Source organism: Sarcophilus harrisii, chromosome 5 (assembly GCF_902635505.1).
Source record: "Sarcophilus harrisii chromosome 5, mSarHar1.11, whole genome shotgun sequence".
Taxonomy (NCBI): Eukaryota; Metazoa; Chordata; class Mammalia; order Dasyuromorphia; family Dasyuridae; genus Sarcophilus; species Sarcophilus harrisii.
In genome coordinates, this window is record NC_045430.1 from 102,427,835 (window position 1) to 102,450,170 (window position 22,336).

The following is a 22,336-nucleotide window of genomic DNA, read 5'->3' on the forward strand; positions in this document are numbered from 1 at the left end:
CTAGAATCCTATTTTCTACACTATTTATGCCTCTACAATCAGTCAATCCCTTTCTAATTTGCCATCTCCCATTTACTGGCTCTTTGCCCACTAACTAAACAAACATCATTTAAAAAAAAAAAAAAAAAAAAAACAACAACAACAACCACACCCTTTTATTTGATATCATCTTTCTTTTGTCTAGAATCACAAAATTCAAGAGTTGAAAGAAACCAACTTAGTGACCTACTAGTCCATACACAAAAAGAACATAAACTTATCTATCCAAGTAGAAATATATTAATGCTTCCCATCTAACTTCCGCTTAAATAATTCCCAAAAAGGAAGATCATCATAGTATCTTATTCTGCTCTGGAAAGTTCTGTGAGGAAGTTTTCCCAAACTGGCCCCTGTGTAACTTCCACCACTGATCCTGCAGGGTTCTGCCCTGTGGTATTTAGATATATAGAATACATCTAATTCTTTCACCAAATGACAATATTTCAAATACTTAAATGGAGCCTTGGATTTTCTCCTCTACAAGCTAACTATTTTCAGTTCCTTTAATTGATTCTCATGTCACAAACACAAAGCCTTTGCTATGCTAGTTTTCCTCCACTTTAGACCTTTTGGCTAATAAGTATTTTTTTTTTTAAACTATGAGCTCCAAAATTCAAGACAGTAATCCAAATGAAATCTGATGAGAACAGAATACATGGAACTATTACCTTCCTATTTCTGGAAGATAGGGCCCTTCTAACACAGCTCAAAATTATATTACTATTTTACTACCATATCACACTGCTGACTAATAATGAAATTGTGGTCCACTAAACAACGAGGCTTGTTCAGAACTGCTATCTAACCATGTTTTCCTTCATCTTCTCATGAAGTCACTCAAGTGCAAGTTAACATTTCTTCCTACTGAATTTATTGGAGCTCATTTAGAACTTTTGGGATCTTGACTCTCATATCAAATATGTTAAATCCTCCAGATTCACATCATAAAGCATACTCAGGCATCTATGTCTTTAATCAATTAACTGGGAAAAAAAAAAAATCAACCATCACAGGACCAAGCAGATTCCCTCAGTACTGCATGACAGACATAGCATGAGGACATTCAACCATTCAACTACTGATTCTGACCATTCAACAAACTTTGAATCTGTACAATACACTAATTTTTCTTTCCAGTTTATGAGGTAATCAAAAATTTTGCTGAAATCTAGAAAAAACTACCCACCATAATATTTTCCTCATCTACCACTTTCAATAATCCCATCAAAAAGAAACTCAAGTTCATCTGGCACAATCTGTTCTCAATGAAATTATGGTTCCAGGTTATCATTAACCTATTTTCCTTTTTAAATGACACTAAACATTTCCTGAATGATCTGTTCTAGAATTTTCTTAGGACTCAAAGTCAAATTCACTGACTTATTTCCAGACCCTTGTTCTCCTCTTTTAAAAAATCAAGATGGGATAGCTAGATGGTGCAGTGATAGAGCACGACCTTGGAGTCAAAAGGATCCAAGTTCAAACCCAACTTCAGACACTTACTACTTCCTAGCCAGTGTGATCCTGGGCAAGTCACTTAACTGCCATGCCAAAAACAAAACAAAATCAAGACATATGCCTTTCAATTTTGCACTGTCTCTCCTATTTTCAATTATTTTTCAAATTATTACCAACAGTTCTCAGCAATCCTATCTTTATCAGTATTCAAAGTTATACTTCATCTGGGCAGAGTGTATCCTGACTAGTCATTTTTTGTTTTGCCATTTCCAATTCAAAGATCTTTATTTTTGAGAGAGAAAATAAAATTGGAATTGGCTGGCTCATTTTTCAGGTATCACCATCATTCTGCCCACTCAAGGGTTTAGCTTCTCTTCTTGGAGTCTCCTCTTTCTCCCACAAACAAGCATTCCTTTTTTTCCCCTCACCAGCTGACTCAGCTAATGCTGAGCTTCATCACCCCTGCTACATTCTATCTATAGGACTCTTCCCACTCTTTTATGCCACTTTTTTTCCCCAGGTCTTGTTTCTGTGCTCTATTCATTTCTTCCATGAGTATGGTTAACAAACCCCGGACCATGCAAGTTCTTTGTACAAGGCTAATTTTTCTTCTGCATTCTAAGTATTTCCTTTTGCATCTTCACCATTTTGTTCTTGAGCATCTATACCCTACTAGATCCTACTTTTCTTCGGAACCCTTTGAACTATGCTCTCTCCCAAACACAGAGCACAAACTATACCAAGATTTCCTCTCCATTTCTATCAAAAAGGAAGGAAGTGATCTCTTGCCCTCAGGGTTTCTCTAATTTCCACCCTATTGACAACTTTATCACTGTTGAAGAAAATTCAGTTTCAGAATATAATTTCCCCTTGTAGATAGCTTTTTACCTTTTGAAGGTTAACATGTATAATACAGAAATAATCTTTTTCACTCAAAAACTTCCTTCTCTTCAATTCACTTATTTCAAGGGTACCACCACCACCTGGGTTCATGACCTTTTAGACTCATGCCCAAATCTTCCATTTCCCAACTGTGGATTTTATTTCCTCCAGCTTATCTCCCCTTGAACGACTACCATTCTATTCTAGTTCAAGCTTGGGCAGAACTAGGCCTAGACTATTTCAAAAGCCTAGGCAGCTGGATCATGCAGTGGATAGAGCACCACCCTGAAGTCAGAGAGATTCATCCTCTTGATTCAAATCTGGCCTCAGACATTTGTTAGTTGTATGGACAAGTCACTTAATCCTATTTGCCTTAGTTTCCTCATTTGTAAAATTAGCTGAAAAAGAAAACAGCAAACCAGTCTAGTATCTTTACCAAGAAAACTCAAGCAGGGTTATAGTCAGACATGACTGAAATGAATGAGCTACAAAATTCCAATAACCTGTCAATTAATTAATAGTCTGATCCATTCTTCTTCCAAAACAGCCTTCACATAGGTGGAGGCCTCCCTTTTCAAAAAGTTCCAGCAGCTTGATATTGCCTCTTGTGCCTAACAGTTTCTGTACAATATTTAAAGCCCTTCACATTCTGGTTCTATCTGATCTTTTCAACTTATTAATCTTTTCCACATGCTCAAGGTTCAAGCCAACTTTGGCCTCCTTACTGCAGGACATTTCATCGCCCATCTATCTTTCCATAAGCTCTTCCATGTGTGAAATGCACTTCCTCCTTACCTCCACTTCTTAAAAACCTTACCTTCTTAGAAGATTCCCTTCAAAGATCATATCCTACACAAGCTCTATGCTAATTCTTCCAGGATCTAGTACTTTCACTTCTCCCCCCATCCCATCAATAAAATTTAACACATCAGAGATAAAAATTTTCTGCCGACCTAAAAAAATCTTCATTCTATCTGCCAGGATATTTTCCCTTTCTTCACCTCAAAAGAAAAAAAGAAGCAAGTTTCAAGGGCATTGAGACAATGATGGTGATGATTTAGTCAAAGAATGGAAACCAAATAGCTTCAGCATACTCCCAAAGACTCTCAGGGAGTCGGAGGTAGGAGCCAGCCTGAGCCAGGATTTCCCCTGCCCCAAAAGTCTCAGCAGGCCCAAAAGTGCTTGCTCACATGGCTGTGTTCTAAAGCACTACTGCTGTTAGCTGTGACGGCCATGCACAAGTACCCACGACTAGGGACTGGAGCTTTCAGTACGGGCACAGAAAGGTTCCGCTCTCACCCGGGCCGGAGAAGGAGGAAGGAGAGCAGGAGGAGGATGGAGAAACAGGAAGGACCAAAGGGGGAGAGCAGCCGCAGGGCAATGAGAATGTGGGTGCCATTTTACCTGCATGCTGTTGGCATGGGGAAAGACCCGTGAGCGACGGTCAAAGGTCTGTCCCACGTGGTATGGCGGGAACCGCCGCTGCCGGTACTGTGGGCGGCGCAGCTGACTCCGAGCCCCGGGGAACTGCCCGTCAGCGGTAGGGGGATCGAATCCTTCACTGCTGCCACTCCCTTCCTCCTCCTCCCCAGGGTACTAGCGAAGCAAAGAAAGGCAAAGAATCAGAATAGCGAGAAGGAGAGCCTGGCGAGGGCAGCAGCGCAGACCCGGCGCCCAGGGCGCATCCCGAGAGGAACTGCACACGCCTACGAGAGGTCGCTGGCATCCAAGCCAACCAGCATGGGCCCAGGTCCAATCCATGCAAGCAAGCAAGGGGGGGGAGGCACAGAACGTGAAAGGAGCTTGTGGTCCATTTGGGGCCCATGTGGGTAACCAGCTCCACAATCCCACAGACTCCTGATTCAGCAAAACAAAACGTAAGCATTTTCCCCACGGGTTCTTGGCTACACTGTAGCTTAGGCCAATCATGCCAAGTCCTGTCTTTATAATGATAAAATGTGACTGAAGGTTGGATAGATTCACTTTGTGTAAATTGCAATGGGTCAATTACCCGACCTGCATATATAAAAATTCCAGGTTAACATTTTAAGATGTTATCTCAAATCCTAAAACGATAAGGTAAGTAACACGTTATAAACTAGCATAAACATCAAAAGACAAAAACCTTATTTCCACAACATACCAATATGGAAAAGTTATTAGTAAAAAGTTATTTAAAACCGGTCCATATCCTTTAGCAGCAATTTCTATAGATGCAATCTAAGATGTCAAAAATTCTCAAAGGTTACTAAAAAATAAATGAATAAACCCTCAGATTACTGCCAAGGGAATCCCAACTATTCTCTAGTCTTCTTAGTTTTTGGAATAGGAAATAGGAAGTTTCTTCTATTAAAGAATGTGAAAAGAAGATAAAAAGAAAAAGACCCAACTATTAAACTTGTATTTGAAACCTGTTTAAAACCATGAAAGAGAAAATGTAGCCACCAGAGGGCTATGATTTTTAAAATTCTACAACAGCAGAGAATGTCTATATAGGAAATAAAGAGGTTTTATTCCTACTTGTCAGTAAATTTTCTAGAGATAGTTTAAACAGTTAAAAATTTAAAGCACAATTAAATATGTTTAAAGATTTTTTTGTCATTTTTAATAAATGTTTATTTCCTTATGAGCAATTTCTACTTGGGGAAGCTTACAGATTTCCAAGAACTCTTTAATACCATCAAGTCAGTCTAGTTCAAGAACATCCCTATGGGGAGTTATTAATCTAGAAAAACCAGTATTAGCATTATTTATTTTGTGAAGTACTATTTTTATCTATTTTGCTAACTATTTCCCAATGATACTTTCATCTTGCTGGGGCAGCTCTGGAGCATTTTGAGGTCCTAGAGGAGCTCCAGTTTGACACTTCTGACACAGCTTACCCAAAACCCAAAAGTTAGAACTAAAATTCTCCTTACTCCAAAACTACATCTTACTGAGCAAAGAACTGGAGTGGGGGGGGGGGGGGGGGGGGGAAATTTTAAGGTAGAGCAGATTAGGAAGGGAGATAAATAAAGAAAACACCTAAGAAATGCAAGATTATGAAGGGAGGGGAGTGGGAAGAAAGGAAGAAAGAGGAAGACAGTGTAACATAAAGGAGAATAGGCTTGATACTATGGGAGTCATTAGTGAAAAATCATGAAAATAAAGCCATCAGAATTAGCAAGTATTCTAACAGGGTATTTCTAGAACCCTGAAATAATTCTGATATAATTCTTTTTTTTTTTTTTGATGGAATAATTTAAAAATTTGCTGGATCCTTTATGGAGATTAAAAAAAAAATTCTATAGGTCTCCAAATCCAAATTAAGCTTTCTTGGGTATTTAGGATTATAAGTGACTTGGTGATGTGCTACATAAAGCAATGAACTTGGGAATCAGAAAGACTCAAGTCTGAATCCTTCAGACTCTTGACAGATATATCACTCTGGGAAAGTTACTTAACCTCTCTCCCTTAGCCTTCCTCATCCAAAATGGGAATAATAGCACCAATATGCTAATATGAGGATCAAATGAAATAACATCTGACATGTACTTTGGAAACCTCAAAAATTGTGTGTGTGTGTGTGTGTGTGTGTGTGTGTGTACACGTACATGTGTGCCGAGATAAATATGTATTAAGCTATTGTGATTATTAAGGACATGGGCTATCTTTGATCTCTTTAGATAAATTTAAGGAAAAAAAGCAAGTCTTTCAAGAGAGCTGCAGGCAAATCAAAATCCAAAGGAATAGAATCTTATAGAAGAACCAAGATTGATACTGAAAATGGGAGTAACTGCATAAGATAAAAATCAGTTATAGCTAAAAGTGTCCTCTCTTTCTTCAGCAGATCTCTAAGGAATATTTAATAGCATTTCCCCTTTTAATAATGCAGGTTAACAGAAGTCAGCGAGCCTAAAGTATAACAAATTCAGGTTAAAGATTGGTTCTAAGGTCAGATTGGGCCATAAAAAGCAGGGTTATGTGCAAATTCCTATTTTTCATCTTATGCTAACTTCAGAGTATACATTAGGAATGGCAGGACTATACTACTTAATTGATATTTAAATAAGTTAAATGTGTATGATGTAGATTCCACAATGCTATCATCAAGGCTCAATATAGGAAAACTATTTGGAAGTCCAAATTAGCCAAAAAAGGTAAGGAACTTGTCCAGGGTCACACAGTTAAATAAGTGGCTGAGGCTAGATTTGAAGTCAGGTCTTCCTGACTCCAGGACTAGGCAAGATGACAGTGAATTGTCATCTCATACTCTCCCTATTCCGAATATTCACAGATGATTAAGGGTCTGACAACAGTGATTAATAGAGAAGTAAGTAGGAAAATGCTCCAAGATGCATCATAAATTGTACATGCACTCAAGTCTAGATTACTGAAATCCCATGTACTAACATTACAAAGCCTAAGCCAAAGGGAAAAAATGCTCAAGAATAAAATCCTGCAGACACAAAAGAACCAATTTTGATTAAAAGGTTACATAAAGAAATTAATGTGGATACAAAGAAAACTCATCAATTAATAAATATTTTTAGAATTTGTAAAGGGCAAACTTTTTTCTTATTTATATAAAAGAAAAGAGTATGTGAATCACAGTCCAGGAAAGTTTACTTCAATTCCTTGCAAAATTCTAGAATTAATTACTAAGAGAGATGATAAGTAAATAGCTAGAAAAGGAAAAAACAAGTTCATAAAAAACAAGTAATTACAAACAAAACACTTCTTTTTTAGATCATTCTTCAGCAATGACTTGGATAAAGATACTGACAATACATTCATAAAATTTGATGAGTTAAAGCTAAGAAAGAAAGCTAACAGTCTAAAATCCATAAAGATCTCAGCAGGCTAAATAAAATGTAATAATAAGTGTGAAGTCATCTCTAATAAAAGAGGAATGACTAATAAGTTTATCTGAAAAAAATCTTCAGTGGATTCAGTGAGCTTTAGCAAAGTACAATTTGAATCAAATATATAATATGTAACCCAAAAAACTTAACATTATCTTAATATGTATTAAGACAATTAATACCGAAGGTCCACTACAGTCTGCCCTGTTCAGACTACATCTCATTATGTTACATTCTGGGATATCACATTTAAGGAATGACACTGATAAATTATAATGCATTCAGGAGAGCAACTAGGATGTTGCTAGACATTAATTCCACTAGCATTAATCAAAGAAACTAAGTAAACTGGAGTAAACACTAAGGGAGAGATGATGGCCATCTCATAAGATAGTATGTTTTCCACTGCAAGGTCTTCCTCCAGTCAGATCAAGATTTGTCGGGTATATTATTGAAGGGATTTTTCTTCAGATAGGAGTAGGGCTCAGATCTCTTCCAGCTCTGAATCTGTGACTACTCACACTCCGAGGAGGCCCACGACGCCGGCCATAATAACCACGCCGGTAACGGCGCCGATCTGCAGCATAGCGGCTACCTTCCACAGGAACTCCATCTGGGCCAGTTACATTGGCTGCTTCTGCCCCCTGGAAAGAAAATTTTACTTTTACTTTCAACAAATCATAAGAAAGCAACATTAGAAAGGTTAATAAAGATATGTGGTGATACGAACTAACCACTTATGAACTAAAATAACAAGTTTTAAAACATGTGAGCTCCTTGAATCTGGATATTTACAGCCTGGAATGTGCCCACCAGACCCTGAACATGGAGTCAATTGAAACCAAACTCTCACCTCATCCTCTTGGCCTTCACTATGTTATGTAACTTCTGAGTCCCAGCTGCCTTACAAATGGCACTGGAACTTTGACATTATTGTGAACTGACACACAAACAATATCTAGATAGATTATAGAGCTCAGGGCATCTAATTTAATAACTTCTTCAACAGTGGTTCCCAACCTATGCACCAGAGATCCCTTGCACTGGAGTGAAAAAATGACTCAAATTAATATTCTTTTTAGAGACAGAATAATGTATTGCTTTTCTATTTCTCCCCCTGAATTTAGTATAGCTTTGTCATCATATGATTTCCTAATCAATTGAGTAACACATTATGATCACTGGGTATCAACAAATGTGACTAATTAAGAGTGTCCACATACTTGAAAAGGCTATAAATCTGACATCCCTGACAAGTAGATACCCCATCTTCCTTCTGACCTTTTGTGGGGGGAAAAAAAGGCTACCACCCATTTACCTTCCAAGACAACTCCTCTCCCTTCTCCCCAGCTTTCTCCCTGCACATAACCCTCCAACACGCTAAATTCCTTGCTTCTATTTCCTACCTTATTCCTATCTACCATATTGTGCCCGCCTTTCCTTTTCAAGTTCCCCAATTATATAAGTTTTCTGAGGACAAGGACTGTCTTTTTTTTTTTTTTTTTTTTTTTTTTGAGGGGAGAGTTGTAATTTGGGTTTTCAGCACTTAATGCAGTGCTGAACCTCCAGTAAGCCCCCAAAAAGTTTTATCCAATCTAATGATGGACAACTGGGTGGTTAATGGAGATAAAACACTGGCCTAGAGTCAGGAGCATGAGTCTTCCTAAGCTGATATCTGGTCTCAGATACTTAACTGAGTGACCCTGGGCAAGTCATTTAATCCTATTTGCCTTAGTTTCCTCCTCTTTATAGAGAAAGAAATGGCAAACCATTCCAATATCTATGCCCCCCCCAAAAAAAAACCCAAAGGGTCAAAAAGAATTGAACACAATTGAAAGAAATGACTAAACAACAACAATCTAATGCTTCCCACGTAAGATTACTTTATACATACTTTACATGTATATACTGTCTTTTCAGAAGAATGAATACTCCTGGGGGTAGACGACTTCTTTTGTCCTGGCATCCCTGGCCTGATATGTAAGGGATTCATAAGTGCTTGCTGATTAATCTATATAGAGATTAAATTTGCCTCTCATATCTTCCACTCACAGAAATGCCCCTTAGAACCCTTTAAACAATTGAAAACAGATATGTTATTTTCCTCCAAAGTTTTCTCTTCTCCTAGTTACTCATCCCAAATGTGGACTACCTAAGACAAAGCATATAGCAAAACTATTATTCAACTTGTTCTAGAACCACATTAGACCTCAGTTCATTCAGTTGCAACATGTTTTTGAAAGTATTTTTCCCTACTTAAAGAAATTTTAAAAATAAATATTCATCAATGGGCAAAACTACCAGAGAATACCATAAAGTATGATGATATTCTACTACATCTAAAATATCATTTTAACTCATGGATCAAAATGACTGAAAAATGCAATAACAAAAGTGACACTTGATATTGTACTTTATTGAAAAGGCTTATCATCCAGGAGTTCATAAAATTCTTCTCCCATATTTTGATAATTGTAATTCAATAAAAATAGATTTCCTATGCAATTCTGTGTATTTTATGCATTTAAAAACATTTTTCTGAGAGGGTTTTTTCATAGGCTTTAAAACAACCACCTAAGAAGTCAGAAAAAGATGACAAATTCCTGCTATGGACCCTCTAGAAATCAACACAGAAGTCTGATAGTTCTCCAAAATCCCTAGTAAGTCGTTCATTAATAAAGTAATGTTTGTTTTGTATCTAACTGATTTCACAATCAAAATTTGAATGGTAACACCAGGTTCATCACTTACAACACTTTATTCAATCTTTGCATTGTTGTTGTTGTTTTTTTCCAGGTCAACTCTCAAGTTAGATTGGCTTGGGATGAAAAATATATCTACACCTCCAATATGCACATGGGAAAGCTATTAAGAGGTTGGAGGAAAGGGCAGAGAGAAAAGTATTCAATTACTGGCAAAAGAGTAGAAGTTAGAAGAGGCAGATTCCTATTCAACATAGATGAATGGTTTATGTTCTGCTTCAGTTTCAAATGTGCTCAATTAAAAGCCTCTGATCAGCCAGGATTAAAAAAGAGCTAGTGCTGCTCCCCAAAAGATAAGGGCTGGGCCAAGGGCACAACCAAGTTCCATTAATATGCCTGACTCTAATCTAATCAACCACCTTAGTTTTGGAGATTATTCTACAAAACGATAGTTTATAACATTATCCCACCTAGAATTTCCCTAAAGTCAAAAAGTGAGAAAGAAGATATTACAAAGGGGACAAGACAAGGGTATAAGAATCTATATTAAGCCATAAAGAATTAGAGAAGATTTAAATAAGTTTGTTCTTACCTTCTCTCCTTCAACCACATCAAACTCTACGATTTCTCCATCACCCACACTACGCAGATATTTCCGTGGATTATTTTTCTTGATGGCTGTCTGTTGAAAGAGGCAGAGAACACATCAATAGAATGTAATTAATCCTCCCCTATTTTTGCTATGATCCTAAAACATTTTTCTGAAAAGGTACATCAATAGCTACCAAAATTATCATACCCAACTAGGGTGACTCACCAATAAAGAGAAGAGAGAACTGCTTTACTTCAAAGGATAATGTGTAAGTAATAAGTTTTGTAAATGAATGCCACATTCAAAAACTCAAGTTAGGCACAGTAACCAGGACTGAAATTTCTCTTTCCTGTTATTAAAAATACCATGATACAGAAACATGCTTAAATTCTTCAAGTTCCCTCTTAAGATAAGCAATTTCATACTATGTAGCCTTTTAAATTGTACCAGATGATTTCTTCAACAATAGGGACTTAGGGAGGATATCTACAATATTAAATGGGGAGTTTCTTCCTATCTATAGTTAGGCAAAATCAGTTTCCAACTCAAAATGAGCTCAAAGAATTAAAAATCAGAGGGACAAGAAATTTAAAGTCTCTTTGAGCAAATATTTTAGTCCTAGAATAACCCACCACCTCTTTGGATTCATTTATAAGCTATATAGGACCCAAAGTAATCCCAATAGACTTTGGACAGAAAATCCCATCTGCATCCAGAAAAAGAACTAAGGAGAGTGAATGTAAATCAACATATATCATCTCCACTTTTTTTTTTTTTAATTTCTTCCACAAATTTTCCCCTTTTGCTCTGATTTTTCTCTCCCAACATGATTCATAAAGAAATGTACATTAAAAATAAATTTAAAAAATAAAAAGTATGGGAAAATTGAGAATACAGAAATGTCTTTTTGATATCCTAATTTTCTTGTCTCCTGACTTCATATCACATAGGTTTCCATTCCTAAATGTTCCCTTAAATGATCAGATTAATGAAAATATTATAGCCACAAGTCAAAATGGCTCAAAGTTATTCTCGCTCTTTTCTCATGCTCTCACCCTTGACAAGGGAAAAGAAAGAAGGGAAAACAATTTCCTTTAATGTTCTAACTCTCCCTTGAAAAGCTACCATATGGCAAAATAACAGTTTGGTCATGTATACTTATTTTGTATTTAATTTATACTTTAATATATTTAACATGTATTGGTCATCCTGACATCTAGGGAAGGGGTGGGGGAAGGAGGGGAAAAATTGGAACAAAAGGTTTGGCAATTTTCAATGCTATAAAATTACCCATGCATATAACTTGTAAATAAAAAGCTATTAAAAAAAAAAAAGAAAGAAAGAAAGAAAAGCTACTGTATAACTGGTATGGTAATAGAGAACCAGTTTCTATACAACTAGGCCAATCTTATTTTAAAGCGATTAAGTATGTGTAATCCAGACCCTCCCCTATTCTCTGTGAGTAGAAGGGAGGAGGGAGAGTTAGCCAACAGAGCAGAGACAAAGGGGGCAGGAGGACTAGAGAAGGGAGGCAATTAAAGACAGGATGTGTGCTTATACATGTGCAGCTACTATTCTAATAACAACCCCTCCCTGCCTCCTAGTTCCTTTTTCCTGTTAAACTGGGCAGGCCTCAGCACATCTGGATGAATCATAACCTTGGAGAGGGTATAATCAGATCATTTTTATAGGATAATCAAGACTGCACACCAGACAGAGAACTCAGAGATACCCTACTGAAGGGGAGGCAATGCCAGAGTACTTTATTTACTTAGGACACTGCCCTCTTACAGGGAGGTCTTGGGAGGCAAGTGGAAGCCACACTAAACTGATCTAGTTAAAGATTTCTGAGTGCAAGAGAAATAGCTCCAAAAAGAAACATTATAGCCAGACCAATGAAATAATGTATGTAAAATGCTTTGATCACTTACAAATAATTGTCAGTTTAGAGACATAGAGCTAGAATGGACTTGAAGTTGCTTCATTTTAATTCTAGTTCTAGGAAAACTGAATTGACTTGACCAAGGTCAAGTAGCATAGTCTAAGTCAAACTGAGCCTCTGAGTCTAGGTCCCCACACACCAGTAACTAAGTGCTTTTTTCACCGTGCCATACTGCCTTTAGGGTTTCCTACAAACAAAAGGCACAACAGTCACAGGGACAGGAAGAAGGAAAGAAAGTAAGAGGGGAAAGTATTTAAAGTGAATGGCAAGAAATTCAGTTTGTCTGAACTGCAGAGGGAAGATAAGATTAGAAAGTAAACACAGGGTATAATGGGCCTCACAATAGCACTCTAAGTAATCTAAACTTTACTTAGTATTTATTCAATAACTATTTAAAAATTTTTAGTAGCAATAATATGACCTAGTTTGTGCTGAAGAAAGATCATATCTTTATTATATTAATTTGTCTTGGGAGACAGAGGTCAAAGGCTACTATGGCAGTACAGAAAGGGGAAATGAGGGATTCTAGTAGGATAACAGCAAAGGGAGAAAGGGATGAATGGAAGAGCTCAGGATTATAATACTGAATTAACCAAAAAAATATAAGGATAAGGGAAACCCAGTCCAAGATACCATCAAAGTTCTCTACAGAGGAAATCTGGATCATAATCCAGACAAAAAGTTGTATCAAAATGATGAGCAGTTTTGGGGTTTCAAATTAAATTCACTTTATTTTGACACATTTAGCTGAAGGGGATCAATTCCAGCAACAATATCCCATGGCCAGTTTAATACCAGGAATGGAAGAAAGGTTCTCAGTTTCTACCTTTAAAAAATAGGGAAGTGGTAGATGAGAAGGCATGAGGTTCCTTCTAAATCTTAAAATCTATAATTCTATGAAGGCTGAAGGGAGGTCAGAGATCTAAATATAAATTTGGGAACTAAAGTCATAGGAATAAATGAGATTGCTCAAGGAAAGCAAAAATATAATCTCAAGGACCACCCACCTTAAAGACAAGCAGACAAAAAAAAAAAAAAAAAAAAGAGGTTGAAAGAGGCAGGAAGAGAACAACCAGGAAAGCATAGTATCCTAAAAGCCAAAAAAAAAAAAGGGCAAAAGTTCATGAGGGAACAGGTAATGATAATTGCTATATAGGGGTCTATGAGAAAATAAAATGGTGCATGGATAGTGGTCGAGATAAATCTTAAAAAGAGGGGGTTGGGAAGATGAGAATGGGACTTGGAAGGGGAGGAATTAGAACAAACTGAAAACACAAAGGAAGGAGACAAGGAAAATTATTAAGGCAGGGAAAGGAATTAACTGTCCTATCTAGGCAAGAGGAAAAAGGATTATATGACAGTTTTACAGTAGAGTTGAAGGAGCTAGCATCTAACAGTCTAACAAACCACAACTAGATAATTGTGTATCTAAGACAAGAATATAAAATTATCTCCCCCCCTTTGTAATGGGGAAGGAGCAGCACATGCTTGAGATAACAGATTTATTTGTGATTCTTCTATACCTCTGATCTTAGCTAAATCTAACAAATATCTCATTAGCTCCACTTTTGTTACAGCCCTAAATTATCAAGCAATGGTAAAGGCCTAGCTCAGGTTATTCAATGTATAAACTTTCCAGGAATGAGAAAAACAGACAGGATTTAGCACTTATTTATCTGAGCAACCCAAGGCCAGGTAACAGGAGGTTCCAAGTAGAATAGACCAAATGTTCCTCCTCACCAAGACTGAAAATGACCAGTTCAACAGTGACGAGGGGATTAAGATTCTAGAGCAAATCAAAACTGATTTTTTTTTTTTGCTTTGACCCCAGAATTTCCATCAACTAGACCTCTTCCTACTTATTATCACAGACTAAGAAAGTTTGTGGATACTTTCATTTGATACATACATCAACTCACATAAACTCTTTAAAAAACACAACCCTTTTCCACAAAGTATTCTGCAACCCTGAATACAACCAAGTGCTGGATAGCCCACTGAGTATGGAGGGTTATGATGCATGAGATGAACCTCACTTGCAGCAAAGGGATCTGTGTTTCGTGCCTACTCCTCTAGTCTTAACCATCAGAGGATTTAGATTTACTTTCAAATGAAGCCCACAGACCTGCTCCTGAATCATGCTCCAAGAACTGAGGCAGCAGGAATTCATTGGTCTCTCAACCACAGGCTGAAAGAATGAACGCTCCCTTCGGCAAAGGCCTAGGGAGGAAATAGGAGGCCACAAGGAAAGGCCATTCACACCTGAATAGATTAAGCAGCAGAAGCAGCATTCTGAAGCAGAGGAGTTAATGATTTCATTAGCTCCCCCATTGCCTTACAGGATAAGATACAAATCCTAAGCCTGACATTCAGGCTAAGTAGGCTGCCACCTACTTTTTGCAGCCTTATTCCATGCAACTACCTCCTTGAAAAATATATTCTAGACAAATCAAACTATTGGACGCTGCCCAAATCCCACACTTCATCTCCTTCCTACCCCTCTCCACGTGCCCAAGCCACTCTCTATCTCTATCTCAATCTTCTGAATTATTATTCCAGAATTCTCCCCTCAATTTCCAGAATCCCCATTGCTCTCCCTCAATTTGCTTTTTCTATACATATCTACATTCCTTCTAGTAGACTGTAAGCTCCTTAATGGCAGGATTTGTGTGCAGGTGTTCACCCAGCACAGACATTCTTGGCTTTTTCTGCATCGTGGGCCCTTTTTGGCAATCTGGTGAAATCTAATGTGAAATTGTCAGTTAGATACTTATAAAAATAAAGGTGAATTTTTACCCAATTTTATTAAGTTGCCTAGAATCTATCCATTATTTCAGAAGTTAAAAACCTGTGCCTTGATAAACTAAAGCTCTTTCATTTGGGGAAGGAATTGTTTCTGGTTTTGTTTTTATGTTTCCAGTGCCAAGCAGGGTACCCAGTATGCACAGGGAAGGCACTTTAGTGTTTGTTGGATTGAAGCAAGATGTTTGCTAACAGTAATATGGAGCAAAAAACAAAAAAAATTATTTTAAAGACAATAGCTTTTAAGGGTATGAATGTATCAGAATTACAGATGATGAGAATAAGTCATTTTTTAAAGCAAAATAGAGAAAGGCAGCTGGATGGATAGAGCACCAGTCCTGCAGTCAGGAGGATTGGAGTTTAAATCAGGCTTCAGACACCTAACTCTTACTAGCTGTCTGATCCTGGGCAATCATTTAACACCAATTGCCTTGAAGAAGGAAAAACAAAACAAAACCAAAAAAAAAAAAAAAAAAAAAAAACTGCATTCATTTATCTACTCCATCCATTCTTCCACAATTTATAATAAAATCTGATAATGTTGAATACCCCAGATAAATTCTGAAATCTATGTTATTTAAATTAAAGTCTTATAATATTCTGAATTGGGAAATCTACAACTCTAGCATCTATCCCTCTTACCTGATGTACAAACACATCTTCTTTAGTGTCATTTCTGTGAGAAGAAAAAAAAGGAAAAAAAAAATCTCAGTTAAAAAGCAAATATTAAGTATGGATTAAATATAATATAATATAATATAATATAATATAATATAATATAATATAATATAATATAATATAATATAATATATATATTTTAGATTATCTTCATGAAGAACAAGGATTCTACCTCAGACTAGGAAAATCACCCAGCAACTCTTTCTAAGATAAAAGAATATACAAAGGTCTTTTCAAACCCCCCTAAGAGTGATTCCCAGCCCCACAAATCTAAAGACTTAATATTCCTCATACTAATATTTAAACACCAAAAGACTGCCCCCAAATGTCAATCCTGACACCCTTTTTGCTTCATCACACAATCAATGGAATAAGATCCAACTTTAAAACACTTAACAGACCTAAGTACCTCTTCTCCCTTCACTTTCTACCCCACATGGTATGTAACCAGAGCCCCAGTTTGTTCTCTCAGCAAAGGCAGAAAGAGACTGTCAAAAGGACAGGGCACAGCTGTGCGCTAGGCTCTCCTTACACTGATATTCAAAACAGTCCCCCCAAATGGAGGGGGGGGGGGTAGGAAACTCAGGGAAGATGTCAAAAATAATATTATATTCTCAGTGCTACTCCAAGGAGCCCCAAATCCCATTCCAATTCCTATGAGGGCAAAAAAGACTACCTAACTTGGCAAGATACTTATATTGAACCTGCCTATCTGGGTTTTAATTCTAATTCTACCCCTACAAGTTTTATATTAAATCATGTAAGTTCTCTGAGCCTTCTCATATATATAGTAACCTCTATAGTTCTTTCCAGAACAAAATTTCTTCCCATTTTATTTTTTTAAACGGTTTTCTTTATAGAGACTATGTTAAAGATCAAATTAATTCTTCACTCTTTTAAGAAACAATAATTAAAAACCTTACTGACCAGTGATCTTTTCTTTATAGCACTAAAAAATCTTAACAGTCATTAATAAGTTTTAAATAAAAAATATCTGATAGAACTACTTGGAGCACATAGAAGTTACTGTTAAATAAAATTACATACCGATTGATAAAACCATATCCGTTTCTGACGTTGAACCATTTGACAGTGCCAAGGACTTTGGTGGCTAAAGTAAGATTAAGGAGATAATTTAGTTAATAGCCTACAAAAAGATGAGGATTCCCATTAACAGAAGTCTAAGTATTATTCAAAAAACACAGGATGAAACACTTTAAATTTTAAATACAAAGTTAAATTTTTTTATACTTAAATATTTATGTAAATATAAAAAATAGATGAAGAAAATGAACAAGGAAAATGAGAATAAGTAAACCTTGCTCTTGGTATAAAATAGAAGTATTCACTCAACAGAAATCAATTTCTATATTATTCAAGATGACCTAGAATAGTCTAGATTATTGTAGTGACTAAAAAAGAATATGGAAAAGTTGTATTTAATAATTATGTTCAGGATCTGAAGATTTTAAAGTACAAAAGTATACTCAGATAAAAAAGATGAACTAACAAGATCTATCGATTCTCACTTTGAGATCTAATTAATGCTTTATTGCACTCCCATCTTCATGGCAGAAAAACCTAGGCACAACATTGAAGAGGGGATTGTCCAAACAAGGGACTAATAAACATGAACCACTGAACTAAGAACAGAACTGAGACTGCTCTGGTATCATCCTGGTACCCGAACCACAAAACATAACAGACCTTTTCTAAATGAATCACTCATATTCCCTTCTATAACTAACTGAAGTAAAAATCAGATTTTTCTTCTAAATTTTCTGAACTCCCTCATAATTGCTGCCCATCTCCTCCTTCTCCTCCATGTCCACTCCCACTTTCCCTGTTACAGGGCTGTTTACTAAGCTTTGAGCAGCTTTTTACTACAGTGAGAACCTGTCTCCCAGTCACTTTATTCTACTTTTGATTTATTCACTCATCTTAGGTACAAAGCCTTTATAACATTTTTTTCAACCAACTCTACATTCCACCAAAAATCTACCTCTCAAGGAAATTTTTATTTTAATTAAAACTTCAAGAAACTAGTACAAAAATTCAGAGAATGCACCAGAATGAAATATTTCTCAGAATAGACACAAGTTTACTTAAGCAATATCAATACCAGAAATGAGGCTTATAACCTATCTTCTGGATATCTGAATCACCTAGATAGAATTATCCTTTTAATGAACAAGGAAGTTTGAGGTATCCTAACAGAGCAATTTTTTATAGTCAACATGTGTATAACTAACTTACATACTTCCTAAAAAGTTAACAGTTGATAAGCATTAGTTTGTAAATTAAAGACTCTGGTACTAAGTCACTACTTTTAAAATTTGCATCAGGTTGTAATTTTACTCTGACTTTCAACCAGGTTGATTATAATGCATTCACAGTTGCATTTGTATTCTTAACTAAAAAAAAAAAAAAAAAAAAAAATCAATAACACTAATAAATGCAGTTTTACATTTGCTTCCAATTTCAATTAAAGCAGTTAAAGGATTTAAGTGAAAACCAAAGGAATAATTTTGCCTCCTTTCTCAAAAATCTTCATGCCTCTGACCTAACTTAAGAGGAAGTTCAGTTAGGATTTCTTTTTTTCCAGTTTTTCTAAGGGCCAAAATTCAGACATAACAAATTCATCCTATAGTCCTCAATACAAACAAGTGATTTCAAGACTAAGAAGTCTGGAAATTTCATTTAAGTGAGGTGTCAAAAGAATCAGAAAAAGTAAATTTTTTTTTTTTTGGTATATGTTAAGTCAGAGCCTTAACAAAATGATTTTTATTTTGGCTCTATGTCTGCCCTAAACCTACTAATGTGGAAATGTATCAAGGTTAGAAAATCACACCAGTCTTAGTGTGCACCATGAAATTGACAAAGATCTGTGTTACCTTTTTATAATGAACACAAACTGTATAAAAATCCCACTTAATCTGAAGCTTATTCTGAATGACACCAATCCAATGATTTGGATTAAACTTTTCTATTAACCATGCTTATAATAAAAGATTTAGAGTTGTGGGGTTTTAGCCAATAACCCCTTCATCTGTCTGACTGGGGAAATGAAAACAAGCTATTAGAAGTAATTAAGAGTTTGAAGACATAAGGAAAGGTGGCACTAATCTGAATTTTTCCATCTAAATTGTTTTCAAACCAATTCCCTCAAATAAAATTAAGCAGTCCTTAATTTAATTAGCAATCATTTTAGCATCCAGATTTTCAACATGAAGGCTGAGGACAACCAAGATGAACTCCTTTTTAACATTTTCTAGTGTCAAATACACTGCTTTCTCCTTTGAAAATGTGGTTATTACCAAAGACAGAATTAGAAACAAAGGAATATATGAACATTTTATTTTTAAATGCATTTCTCTTATTTTGTTGTTGCGGTTGTGGATTTAAACTCTCTACCAAGTTGAGACATAAAAGCATGGAAGTGGATTACATCATAGTACTATTACTATACTGTTTTGCAGAGTAGATCCAACATAGGTATAGTGAGGGGAAAGGTCCATACTGCTCGAGAAAAAGATTTCAACTGTTTTTTTCCCCATCTTAAACCCAACCCAGCTGTCCCAGCCCAATACACATATAAACCTGGGTGTGGGTGTGAATGTGCAGGATTTCCATGTTGATAATTTCACTTTTTTTCCCCCCACTCAAGTTTGTTTACCAAAGCTAAGAGGCAGAAAACAAGATATCTATGAGGAATTAAGATGGAGATACTAGCAAAATGCTAAGAAATTCCTCTGAAATTTACTGCCCCGGGGTATTTTCTGAATGAGGCATAGTTCAAGTACATCAAAAATCAACTTTTTTTTATTATTACATTCAGGGATTTTTTTTTTTTTGCATATGCAAAAGGATGTACATTTAACTTTTTAATCAAATCCATTTTTTAAACCCAACGGCTGTTCATAGGATGCTGTGACTATCCGGGATAGGAGTTAGGTGGTAGTTTCACCATCAATCCTTCCCTCGAGTATATTTCGACCGTTCCACCCCACCCTCACTACCCCGGTTAATGGCTCTAGAAGCCAGGTCAGAAAATTAAGTATCAGGGGAGTGGCAACTGTTTTCCTCCGTAGGCATCTCACACCCACCTACTAACTTTTGAGTTTAAGAGAGTGAATGACAACACACACACACAACACACACACACACACACACACACACACACACCCTTTAAGGAGTCATCCCCTTCGCCACCCACACGCCAGCATACACACCTGATTACAGCCCGGCTCTCGCCTTCCCTAAACATCGTCAACAGGGTGTAACGAGAGGAGGAGGGGAAGAGCCCCATGTGGCTAAACCTTTCAAGGTCCAAACCGACAAATCTCACCCACTTTCCTGCCAGCTTTTCCGGGAGAAAACTCATTACAATCCCCACGAATAAGACTTTATGTGACAGCAGCGGTGGGTCCCAAAGTGGAGGGTTAGAGGGCGGGGAAGAGCGCAGAAAGCCCGACCCAAGAGGGTTAAGGAGTGTGGGATTCTCCGTGTGGGGGAAGGGTGAGCACCGACGAGAGAAAGGCTTGTGTCAGCGAGTTTGGGAAGATTCTCGGACAGGAAAGCAACACCCCTTTGTGGGGAAGATGCGTGGTTCTGACGAAAAGAAATGGCGTCCACCCCACGAGGAAAAGGGCATGCGGGACCGGGCACATGCACCTTGCAAGGGAAAAGCAGCCCCCTTTGCCTGCCTTCTCTTTCATAGCATTCCCCCGTTTCCCTCCAGGACAGACAAGTCCCCGCGGGAAAGTGAACTTGAGTTTCCTCCCCAGCCCTGACTTTCCCTGGCCCGTCTCCCTGCTCCCGGGAGGGCCAGAAGTAGGGGCCGGACTAGGAGCTCAGGAAACAGCAGCACGCGGACGGTTCGGGGGGGCTCACCTCAAGCAGGGGGGTGGGGGGGGTTGTCAGGTTCAAGGGGATGGGGCGGACGCTTGTCAACCACGCACACACTCGCTCACACGTGCGCACGCTCACGCGCGCGGGCCCGGCGCGCCAGCACGTGCTGGCCGCTCCAGCCTCCTCCGGGCCCCCGCGTGTGGCCGCGCCCCTCGGGGGCAGCCGCGACCCCCGGGCCCGCGGGCGCGGCAGGGAGGCGCTCTCACCGAGGACTTTCTTTTCCGGGTCTTCCGTGGCTGCGGAGGCGGCGGCCGGGGCCGGGCCCGGGGCGGCCGCTGCGTCGCCGCCGGGGTTGCTCCCCTGGACGGCGGCGCCCAGGCCGGCAGGCGGGGGGGCGCCGCCGCCCGCGGGGCTCTTGGGCGCCGAGTCCGGGGCGGCCGCCGGGGCCGCGGGGGCCTGGGGCTGGGGGGTGGTCTCTGCCGCCTCGCTCATGCCGCCGTCCGTCTCTCCCTCGGCCGCCCGCGGCGGTTGGTGGTGCTGGCGGTCGGGGCCGGCGCGGCCGCTGCTGTTGCTGGAGAGCCGGCAGAGGCGGCCCGGGCTCGGGGAGGGGGCCGGTGACGCGTCGGGGTGGGCGCTGAGATGTTTCCCGCGGCGGCTCGGGCTGTCGGGGCGGCGCGCGCACTCGATCTTACTGCCCGGAAAATGGCCCACTCAAGTTTTTCTAGGTGCCCGGGAGGGGGGGGAGGGAAGAGGCGGGGCGGCCGGGCCGGCCGGGCGGGGCGGGGTGGGGTGGGGGCCGGCAGGAGGGAAGAACTACTCGGGCTCTTTAGCCGCCAGTTCTGGTGAGTCCTAATTAGCATTTAAAGGGGCCGCCCAGGGCCCTTAGAGAAGAATCATTTCCCTACGGACCGGACTCCCGCTTCTCGTTCTAAAGTCTTGGTCAAGGTTGCCTCTCGCCCCAGCCCCGGGGACTTCACACCTTCCCGGCGGGACTGAGAAGTTTAAAGAGCTAGAGATCCGAAGACCCCGGGGCTGGACTGCAGCTGGAGCGGGGTGGACTTGAAGTCCTTAAAGTTACAGCTTAAATCCTAGAGCTGAAGGGGAAACCCAAAGTCCCTAAATCTGGAGGGTTGGACCCAAGCCCCCAGAACTGCAGGAAAGAGACAGGAAGTCTCTAAGCTGCAGAGGGAACCTCAGAACTCATCTAGTCTAAACTACAAGATTTGGAGATGAACAGAGGCAGAGTGATTTGTCCAACGTGCTCAATAGCAGAAGTAGAGAGCAATAGAAGAACAGAGAAGTAGAAGAAGTAGGAAAGGGTAGATTTGTCACTGCTGCCGGTCCTCTTGCCTCCACTCCCTCTTAACTGGAAGTGAGGAGACAAACGACCGGTTGTCCTTGCATTTAGGACCCCAGAGCCCCGGCCAGACCAGACTTGCCTCGGTTAAAATATTTTCTGACAGATCTTCACTCGGTCCAGTTACTTGGGATCTTATAGGTGTGTTAGAAATTTAGAAGTCAGTGAGTTTCAAGGAAACAGCGTTGA

General features: G+C 38.9%; 1 protein-coding gene across 2 annotated transcripts in view; it reads right to left on the reverse strand.

Annotated features, from left to right (window-relative positions):
• YBX3 (Y-box binding protein 3) overlaps positions 1-21,484 on the reverse strand; it is a 31,946-nt gene extending 10,462 nt beyond the window's left edge. Inside the window, exons 1-6 of one of the 2 annotated variants that reach the window (XM_031938198.1) lie at positions 21,057-21,484; positions 16,987-17,050; positions 15,904-15,937; positions 10,518-10,607; positions 7,745-7,867; positions 3,784-3,975 (exon numbers count right to left, since the gene is read on the reverse strand). In XM_031938198.1, the coding sequence (XP_031794058.1) occupies positions 3,784-3,975; positions 7,745-7,867; positions 10,518-10,607; positions 15,904-15,937; positions 16,987-17,050; positions 21,057-21,282 (729 nt within the window). In that variant the 5' untranslated portion in view covers positions 21,283-21,484. The remainder of the gene's footprint in view (positions 1-3,783; positions 3,976-7,744; positions 7,868-10,517; positions 10,608-15,903; positions 15,938-16,986; positions 17,051-21,056) is intronic. The other variant, XM_031938199.1, reaches the window with a different exon arrangement.
• Between the last annotated feature and the right edge of the window lie 852 nt (positions 21,485-22,336).